Genomic DNA, 12,542 nt, shown 5'->3' on the forward strand with positions numbered 1-12,542 from the left:
AAGGATCCCATGGGACGGCGGGAGGGGACGGGGGGGGAGGCCCGGGATAGGGCCCAAGGGGAGGGGGAAAGATCCCCCCGGCGACCCCAGTTAAATTTGGGACAAAAGCCTGTGAAGAAAAAAAAAAATATATATATATATATAATTATACTTAAAATATATATTTTTTTTCCTTTATTATTATTTATATTTTGTTATATTAAATTTTATATATAATTTATTTTATATATATTTTTTTGTTTTATATGTATTTAATGTATTTTGAAATATTTTTGTATTATATATGTATATATATTATGTATATTTGGGTTTTTTTTTCTTTTATGTTTTATTTGTATATATTGTATTTTATAATTTATTATATTTTTTATTAATGTTTTTTAATATATGTTTTTTATATATTTTATATTTTTAAATATATATGTATTTATTATATTTCAAATTTTGTTTTTTAAAAAAAATTTTGTTTTTAAATTATTTTTATATATGTATTTATTTAGGGTATATATTTTTATTTTATATATTTATATATGTTTATTTTATAATGTATATATTGTTATTATGTATTATATGTATTTTATATTTTGTTAATATATTTTTTATATATAGGGTTATATTTTGTTTTATTATTTTGTATTTCTAAAAGTTATATTGAAATATTTTATATATTTATTTGTTTTATATTTTTATTTAAAATATTGTATTTATAAATTGTTTTTTATGTATGTATATTTTTGTATTATATGTTGTTATATGGGTTTTAATATAGGTATTTTAAAAATATTATATATAGGTTTTTTATATTTTTTATATATATGTATTTATAAAATAGTATTATGTATTTATATATATGTTATATGTTTTTTAATATTTTTTAAAATGTTTTATATATATTTATATGTTTTTTATATTTTGTTTATGTTTTTATTTTGGATTCTTTTTATAATTTTATTTGTATTTATTTTATATGTATATATATATTATTAATATATATATAAATAAAATATTTATATAATTATATATATATTTTGTATATATTTATTATTATTTTTGTATAATGTATTTTATATTGTAATTTTATATAGTATTTTTTTTAATATATAAATAGTTTTAAATTTACTATATACTTTTACAAAATATACATTCCTATTTTCCCCCTTTCCACATTTAGTCCCGGGTTTTTCCCTTTTTTTTTTTTTTTTTTTTTTTTTTTTTTTTTTTTTTTTCTTTTCCTTTTTTTGGGTAACCATTGTCTATTTTATCCGTCCCTTGGGGACCAGCCTGCCGGGGGCTGGTTTGGGCCCCCCAGTGGCTAGGTAGGATTTGAGGTAAAATTTTCCTTCCCCTAAGGGAACAACGCCCCGGGCCCCGGTGCCTCAAACCCTTTAACTCAGATTGCCGTCGTAAAAACCAAGTCTGCCTCTCCTTCGGCCCCGCGGCCTTGACGTAGGGGTTTTCCACGATTTTTTTTTGGGCAATTTTAGAGCGGTGGTTTGCCTCCCCTTCCCCCCGGTTTTTTTTATCGAGTCCCTCTCTATTTACCCGGCACTGATTTTGGCGGGTTTTTGGCCCCCCGGGGGCTAGGTAGGCAATCAAAGGTTAATTTCCCATTTCCCCAAAGGTAAAAATATATAAATATTATATATATATTAAAATTATTTATGGGGTATAAAATATATAATAAATATTTTATATTTTTAGGTATTATATTATATTATATATATAAAATATATAAAAAAAAAAAATTTTTATATATATCGTATATAAAATCATTATATATTTTTTGGTATATTTAATATATATTATATATTTATAGATAGATAGAAGTTTAATATAGATGATAGATGATGATAGTGATAATAGATAATAGATAATATGATAGTATAAATATATCGGATTATAAATAAAAGATAGATAAAAATATATGATAGTTTATTATGGGTGATAAAAATATTAGATAGATAAAAATATCTAGATAGAAAAAATTAAAAATAGATAAAAATATATGAAAATGAAAAAATATATGTAGATGATATAAAATATAATAGATAGAAAATAAATAAAATAGATAGCTAAAAAAATTTTATAGTAATAATAAATATATTATATTATTTATTTTTTTTTTTTTTTTTATTTTTTTTCTTTTATTTTTTTTTATTGTTTTTTTTTTAATTAAATTTGATTTTTTTTTTGTTTAAAAATTATAAATAATTATTTAATTATTATATATTTTATATATATATATATATCTTATATATAATATATAAAATATTTTATCCATTAATTTTTTTTTTTTGAAAAAGGGTTTTAGTTAAAAATGTTTTTAATCAAAGCACAAAGTTACCAAAAAAATTACTCAAAAAATTAAAAGGGAAAATAACAGGTTTATTTTTAAATTTTTGACAGAAAATAAGCGGGATGAGTTTTTTTTACGGGGAAAAATGTGGCGGGAAAACCTCAGCCCTTTTCGCCGTGGGGGAAATCCGTTTAGTTCGCCGGGTCCCCAGGGGCCAGCGGGGACCCCTTCTTTTTGGGCAGGGGGTTTTCCACAGCTACGGGGAACCTCATTCCCTAGGGGGCAACAAGTGCTGCTCACACCAAAACCTTTTCTCAACAAGGAAGCTGCAGCGGGTGATTTTACCAAAAGTTTTCTTTTTTAAATTTTTCCCTGGTTCAGATTAAATGTTTGGTTCTATGTAAGTCTTTTTAAACTTTCAAAAATGGAAACTATCTGTATTAAGTATCAGAAAATTTGCCCAAATAAAAAAAAAGGAATACATTTCCTACTTATATTTATCCAACATGTTTTTCCCCGGGGTATTTTTTAATTTGTATGTTGCCTTAGAAATATTTTTTAAATATTTGTCAAAAATCAGGATATAAAAGGGGAAAATTTACCAAAAAATGGTCATTTTGAATCCCCATAAAAAACGTTTCCCAAAAGGAAACCCTGCTCAAGCGTAAACCAAAAAATATTGTTTTCCAAAAGGGAAAAAGGTTTTTAAATTCTTATGCATAAGTGTACTCTTTTAGTTTTTTAGTGGTCAATGTATCCCCAAGTCTTTTAAATCAGTGTATCAGGCAATTTTTTGTGATTCTGTCCAAAATTTTTGCTGTGGTGATTGAGGCAGAATTAAATGTCTTTTTCTTGATGGGTAGACAATATTATTTTTATAAATAATTGGAACATATTTAGGGAAGATAGTTTTGATATTACTACAAAGCAAGCTGCAATACTGTTCATGATCTGAGTGCAACACATCTTTACTCAAGTCATTTCATTTATCTTTTATCCTTGTATCCTGTAATAGCTGTTATAAACTCACCTCAGATAACATTAAACCTCCACAAGCTTGAACCAGATATGTGTTATTGCACTTAAATGACAATCTAGCATTACCCAAATATTTTTAGATATGAAGGAAAACAGTGGTTACCTTTTTTATTTAAAAAAAATCAAACAGTACACTTTTTACACTAGAGCAATTTAGTCTACAAGTTAGTGATGGTGTTATAATGCACTTTTGGTTATGGAAATAAATGGGATATTTATATCTTTTCCATTGCTTCTTATTATCCAGCAGAATTATGAAGTACAGGGTATATGTATAATTGTCCAAGTTATTTACTGATAATTTAATAAACTGAACTATTACATGAAGGTTAAAATATTCATGGAATGGTAAGTCTGTTCCACCTCTTGAGTAGCTTTTAAAAAATGTAGATAGTGGTATGTACAATGAAGAAGTATGAGAACCAATACTGTTTGACAGCATTCTGGCCTATGGGATATGAAACAGCCCACTGACACAAACAGGACAAGTTGTGGGTAAGTGATGTTGTGCAGTGACAGATATTCAGATATTTTATATTCAATATTTGTAAAAATGATGAAGAGAAGTAACCTTTTCATTAAATGAACTAAAGGTGATATAAACAAAAGAGTTGAAATAATATTATTATGCCCAGCTGATTTAATAATCCTCAATATTTTGAAATAATAATGGAGAATTTGGAACAATTTGCCTTCTGGCAAATATGTCTGAAATTTCTCTAAAAACTTTTTAAGCACTATTTTCTTTTTTTCAATTTACATCCATCAAAAATTCAAGGTATACAGGATAAAGATGTATACCTATTTCATATAAAGAATAAGGAATGTGAGTGATACACAGTATTTTATTTTATGACAATAATTTCATCACATACATGATTCAAGACACATGTATAAAGCATTCACACTATCTTGCAAAATGGTTCCCCATTACAGCATTCACAAAATGTCAGTTTGACTATCACAGAACATTTTACCATTTCCAAATAGTATCATTTCACTACTAAACAATTACGTTACTTCTGAAAACCTTTATACATAAATATCAACATGAAATGCCTGGTGCCCTGAAAAATGCGACCAACTCACAACAATAACACTGAAGTGCATTGCATCAATAACTTTGCTCTTAATGATTTTTTGCCATCTTGCATTAAATACAGCTGTTCTACATTTCAAAGATATGTAGATTAGTGTAAAACAAAACAAAAAAATTGTGTATGATTATTGTTAAGAAATTACTACTAATAAATGAAACAAGTTTGCCTTGCACCAATTTTAAATAATTAAAAAACTATTCTTCCCCTTGCCAAGTACATAATTTACAAGGTTCCACTCAAGATGAATTGTAGCATTTGTCGAAAGTGTACATGGAAGACATTTGTGAAAAAAGCAAATAAATAAATTGGCAATGCATATGAGTAACTAAAATGTATAACAGCTTCTCTTCCTGCAAAAGTTAAGCTTACCACAAAGTGTAATCAAAAGCGGGTCTAGGACTTCGACACATCAGGGGACTGTAGACTGACTTGTGGAAACTGATGGAACTGTTGAGTTGTACCTCGTATTGATGCTGAACACTATTCTTGCTAGCACGGTTTCCTGTTTGATAAAAATGAAATATAAATCATAAAACCAACAAGTGAAGAACATGAGCAAGGATGCTCTCAAAAGATCATTGTAACATCTGAAAACCTAGAACACCATTTTTTTGACCAAAAATAAATTTTTATGAATAAGAAAATGACAATAAGATAAGAAAAATTACCTCTTGCTGCTGAGTGACTTGTGATGCTGGAATAACTTTTAAGGGCTGGAACGCTTGCAAACCCCTTTAATTTAGGTTGATCCCTGTAAGGCAGATGCAGGAAGAACAATCTGTGCCCTCCTGTTCCACTTGCTTTCAACAACTGCACCCTGGCTGCTTGTCACCTGAGCAGTTTTGTGCTCCTGCTTTGGGCCCTTTCCTCCAGTCAGCATTACCTGGAAAAAGGACAACAAAAAAAAATCATTGTACACTTTCAAGTGGAATTTAATTTTGCAAAGTAAATTTATAGGAAATCATATATTGCCTGATACACATGATGAAATGAATCCTGGTATACATCTGACTCACTAAAAACTAATGAGTCACACTTTTGCTATAATATAATAACTTTTCCCCTGTGGAAGAAAAAAATATTTTTTGGATTGTTACTGCTTGAGCGTTACCTTCTTGGCAGTGTTTTCAGTGTGCATTCAAAATGACCATTTTATGGTACATTTTCTCTTTCATATCCTGTATTTCTGACAAATATTCAAAAAATATTTCTAAGGCAAAATACAAATAAACCTACCCTTGGCAAATCATGTTGCATAAATATAATTTAGGAAATGTCATTCTTCTTGTTTATTAGACAGTTTTGCTGTATGACGCTTAATATCAGATATGTGCCATTCTGATAAAGTTAAAACGACTTAAATTAATGTACCAAACATTGAATCTAACCAGAAAATGAGGCAAGAACCACTATGGTAAGTCACCTGCTGACAGCTGTCCTTGGTGAGCAAAGAAGGTTGGATGTGCAGCACAGCCTTGCTTTGCCACCTATTGTAATTGCAGGTCCCTGAGCTGTATGTGAACACCTGCTACAAAAGAAGCCGGTACTCCAGCCTCTTCAACACGGATTCCACCACTGCGAGGTACTTGCTAATAGGCTTATTTCCAGCAACATTCAGCGGACACCGTGAAAATAACTCTCAGGCCTTATCTTGTTCTGTCACCAAAATCATCTAAATTCAAATGAATACCTGTTACTTTCGCTTAGTACAGTTTTTTCAAGTAATCATTCTTTGGCTAACTTTAGTCTGCCTTGATGCAACGCTTAAACTACTAGTTTTCAACTAGATTTATTCATAAAAAAAAAAAAAAAATTTATTCATCGCTATATATATATATATGATATATATAGGTAGATAGTATACTTACATATTAATATATATTATCATAATATGTCTAACAGAGTAGTTTATAAGGTACGAGTTCAATAGCAACAGAACAAACTCCTACATGATGAAGGTAAAAACAGGAAAACATTCCAATTGAAAGAAAAATAAAACAGTAAAAATGCACTAAAAAAAATATTAAATAAAGTAAATATAGTATATATCTTATATATAGATATATTATATATCATATATTATATCTATAGATCTATGATTAATCCTAGATTATATATATATCTTATCATCAGTATATTAGCTACGTATCTATATAGATTCGAGTACTGCGAGACTATATCTATACTATATATCATCTTCTATCTATATAATCTATATCCTAGATATATCTATATTAGATCCTATATTGCATCGCCCTATCTACTTCGTCTTATATATACTACTATTATATAATATATATACTATATATATATGATATACTAGGATAGATGTATGTATATAGATATATATGTGATATATAGATCTATATATGTACTATTATATATCATATATGTATATGTATATACTTATATAGATATATATTATATATATATATATATATAATAGAGAATCTATATATATCTATATATGTATAGATAGTAATGTAGTTATACGATATTCATATATTATATATATAGTATAGATAGAATATTATATTATATATCTATATATATATATCTATGATATATATCATATGTACTACTGGGGGGTTTTTCTTTTTTTTTTTAAACAAAATATATATATCTAATATGCTCATATATATCTATATCTATATCTCTCTCTCTCCCTCTCTCTACTCTCTCTCTCTCTCTCCTTCCTCTCACGCTCTCTCTCTCTCTCTCACTACTATATATCCTATATATATGATATATATAGATATACTATATATATATATGGAATATAATATTCGTCTATATGTAGATGGATATATATAGGATCTAGTATAGATCTTAATATATTACCTCTATATATTTAATCATATTATTTCCTCATATATTATATATATCTATAGTATGTTATATATATTATATTATATACTTATATATTTATCCTATGATATGTATATCTGATAGTATATATCTACTTATATATCTATATATATCTATATTTATATATATATCTATATATATCTATTAGATATATATTCTATGTCTATACTATATTACTATATATATTCTATATAGATATATCTATATATCCAGTATATATCATATTGTATATGAAGAGATATATATTCTATATATCTTATACTATATATATATATATTCTAGATTATGTACATATATAATCTATCTATATATTGTATATATAGATATATATCTAGATTGTATTTATTAATATATTATCTATATATGGTATATTATATATATTCTATCTCTCTCTCCTCTCTTCTCTCTCTTCTCTCTCTCTGCTTATATATATATATATATATATATATAATACTATTATATAGATAATAATATATATATATAATAGTATGCTTTAATATAGATCTATGATGTAGATGTATATATAAATATCTATATGCGATATAATACTATATATATCTATATGCCTAACTGTATCTAACTATGGTATTTTACTATCTGATTAGTACCGCTATATATGTAATATCTATATATGTTATATATATATGTACTATATATATCTTATTATATAGCTATATATTAGATATATAGTCCTATTATATATTATTTATATCTATATATAGTCATATTTATCTATATATATCTATATATATTATTATTCATTATATCGATATATAATCTATTATCTTAGTATCTATTAAGGATCTATATCTATATATCTATATATATCTATATAGTATATATTCTGAGTATATATATCTAGTATTCTATATTATAACCTATATATATATATGTACATATATTATCTATATATTAGTATATTAATATATAGTATATATATATATGGATGTATATAATATCAGTATATATCTATTTACCCTCCATGTATAGTATGTATCTATATATGTCAACCCCTATATATGTATGCCTATATACGTTAGTATTGTATCTATATATCTATTATATGTATCGTAGTAGATATAATATATCTATATATATTATATATATCCTAGTATATATATATTCTATATAATATTATATATCTTTATATAATATATATCTATCGTTATATATTATATCTATATATATCTGTACTATACGTACTATAATATCTATATAAGCTTACCATATATATCTATTATATATTATATATATATATATATTATATTATAATATATATACTACTCTATAATAGTATATTATATATCTATATTTTATATATATATTCTTATACTATATATATATCTATTATATATGTATATTGTTAATAGGTATCTATATATATACTCTTTATATTATGTATTATATGTATATATGTCTTATATATATTACTATCTATATATCTATATATCTATATCTATATTATATTATATTCTATATATATAGATATCTATATAGATATATATATATATCTATATATATATATATATACATATATCTAGATATAGATATATAGATATATAAGAATATGAATATACATACTACTACATATATACATCTATACATATTTATATACTTACATAGATAGTAAGATAATATATACATATTATAGTATATATTATTATATATAGATATATATATATATCATAGATATATATATATTATATTAGATATATATATCTATAATAGATTAGATATATATATATTTAGATATATGAGATATCTATATATATATATGATAGTATATATATAGATATATAATATAGCTCTATAGATAGTAATATATATTGACATCTAGATGATATATATAATAGATATAAGATATCCTAGCTAGTATTAGAGTATTATATATATCATATACAAGATATATTATTATTAGATATATATATATATAGCTATATCATTATATATAGATATATTAGATATATTAACACTATATAATATTTATATACCATATATATATATATATATATATAATATGTACCATATTATATATATATATATATATAGACGTACTAGAATATATATAGATATATTAGGAACTATTATATTGTATTAGATATATAGGATATAGATATATATAGATATAGATATATAGTATTATATATATGATATATATTATAGAATAGATAGATATATATTTAGATATACTAGATATACCTATAGAGTATTAGATATTATTATATTTTAGGATGCATAGATATATATAAAAGATATACTATATCTGTATTGTTATGATATGATATAGAATAGAGATATATAGATATAGATATAGATAGATTATATATATATATATATTCATATTATATTATTATATAGACTAGAAATATATAGATATAGATAGTATAGATATATATAGATATATTTATATCACATCACTACTATATATACTATATATAGCTATAGATTATACTCTTAAATATTATATACATATATAGATATATATATAGATATATATAGATATATATCTAGATATAGAGTACTTATATATATAGACTATACTACTATTATTACTAATATTACCTATACATTATTTATATATATATTATATATAATAGATATATATAATATATATATATCATTATATATATATATTATCATATAGACGAGAGAGATTAGCGAGATGAGATCTGTCTGACGAGAGACCTTTGGACTTTCCCGACCGAGAGAGAGGAGAGATACGATATCCTATATATACATATATAGTATGTTACTATACTTATATACATTATATAGAATTATATTACTATATATTATACATATATAGATTCTTCATGAACTATACCCCCTATTATTATACATATATGTAGAACCTATATATACTTATACCTATATAGTATATAGATATTACCTTACATATATATATACCATATTTATAGACGACAATATAACCTATTATATATCGATAGACGACTCTATATAAGACCCCCCCCTATAGTATATGATATAGATATTGAGCATATCATAGATTATATTATATAGATTATATATAGATATATACTATATATTAGATATAGATATATATAGGATGCATATATAAGATATATATAGATATATATATAGTACAGATATATATAGGATATATATAGTATATATAGATATACTATAGATATATCTATATATACATATATAGATATATATAGATGATATAGTGTATATATATATACTATTATATTTATACATTATATAGATTATTTTGACTTTGAATCTCTCTAGATATAATGATAGATTATTATTATATAGATATATATAAGACGATATATAGATTTAATATATATACATATACATATACCCACCCGGATATATTATCTATTTTTTTTACATATACCGATATATATAATCTGTATTATTATACTATACTCTATAGTATATACACACACATAGAGAGAGAGAGAGAGAGAGAGTGAGGACTCGATGAGAGAGAGGATGGAGGGAAAAAAGAGGCATACGAACTGGATGAGAGGAGAGAGGAGAGAGATATAGATATAGATATATATAGATATAAGACCCCCGCACCCTACTATATTATCACACACACACCATACTATAGCTATATTAGAATATCTAATATATTAGATTCACTATAGTATATTATATGATATATATTTACTACATACAGCATAAGTACATTATATATATATAATTATCACATATATAGATTATATATATAGTTTATCTATACTACTATATATATGTTCATCATACTACTATATTATAGATAATTATAATATATCATACTAACTATATACATGATATAGATATATATATTATACTAATGACCAGATTATATACATACATTATTTACTCTATAATATCCACTTATACTATATTATACTATATTATTCCTTAGTATATCTTATATATATATATTAGTATGACCCGATATCATATAATAGATATAAGCATAGATATATATAGATACTAGATATATAAGATTATAGAATATTTATTAGATATAGATAGATATAGATATAGACTATATATAGATTATAGATATATATAGATATAGACTGTTTATATATAGATATAGATTATATGATTATATAGATATATATAGATAATACTTTATATATAGCTATATATATATAAATATATATATTATTATTATTTTTTTTTTATCGTTATTTTATTATTTTTATTTATTGATTTTGCCCCTCCCGCCTTATTCATATTGATTTTTTTTTTATTGATATAATTATAAATAATTATTTATATTATATATATATATATATATATATATATATATATATATATATATATATATATAATTTTTTTTTTATGATAAATGGTTAGTTGAAATAGTGTTTAGATGCATAGCAGCTAAGTTACCAAAGAAAATTACTCAAAAATACTAAGGAAATAACAGGTTTATTTAATTAATTTTGACAGAAAATAAGCTGATGAGTTATTTTACAGGGTCTGAATGTGGCTGGAAAACCATCAGTCCTCGCCAGTGGTGGAATCCGTTTAGTTCAGCCTGGTGCCAGTGGCACAGCTGGGACAGCTTCTGTTGTAGCAGGTGGTTCCACAGCTACAGGGAACCTCATTACAATAGGTGGCAAGCAAGTGCTGCTCACATCCAAACCTTTTGCTCAACAAGGACAGCTGCAGCAGGTGACTTACCATAGTGTCTTGCCTTCAATTTTCTGGTTAAGATTCAATGTTTGGTACATATGTAAGTCTTTTTAACTTTATCAAGAAATGGCACATATCTGATATTAAGTCATCAGCAAAACTGTCTAATAAACAAAAAGAATACATTTCCTACATTATATTTATGCAACATGATTTGCCAAGGGTAGGTTATATTTGTATGTTGCCTTAGAAATATTTTTTGAATATTTGTCAGAAATACAGGATATGAAAGGGAAAATGTACCATAAAATGGTCAGTTGAATGCACACTGAAAACAGCTGCCAAGAAGGTAACTGCTCAAGCAGTAACAATCCAGAAAATATTGTTCTTCCACAAGGGGAAAAGTTATTTATATTATAGCATAAGTGTGACTCATTTAGTTTTTAGTGAGTCAGATGTATACCAGGATTCATTTCATCATGTGTATCAGGCAATATATGATTTCCTATAAATTTACTTTGCAAAATTAAATTCCACTTGAAAGTGTACAATGATTTTTGTTGTTGTCCTTTTTCCAGGTAATGCTGACTGGAGGAAATGTCAAAGCAGGAGCACAGACTGCTCAG

The 12,542-nt window shown here is 24.6% G+C and overlaps 1 protein-coding gene across 1 annotated transcript in view; it reads left to right on the forward strand.

The window, feature by feature from the left end:
• LOC119597322 (nuclear factor related to kappa-B-binding protein-like) overlaps positions 1 to 12,542 on the forward strand; it is a gene marked incomplete in the record, with an annotated part of 59,298 nt that overhangs the window by 45,634 nt on the left and 1,122 nt on the right. Inside the window, 2 exon segments of the mRNA XM_037946870.1 lie at positions 11,748 to 11,955; positions 12,495 to 12,542. The exon segment at positions 12,495 to 12,542 is cut by the window's right edge and continues 166 nt beyond it. Coding sequence (XP_037802798.1) covers positions 11,748 to 11,955; positions 12,495 to 12,542 — 256 coding nt within the window.

Source organism: Penaeus monodon, chromosome 39 (assembly GCF_015228065.2).
Source record: "Penaeus monodon isolate SGIC_2016 chromosome 39, NSTDA_Pmon_1, whole genome shotgun sequence".
Lineage (NCBI taxonomy): Eukaryota > Metazoa > Arthropoda > Malacostraca > Decapoda > Penaeidae > Penaeus > Penaeus monodon.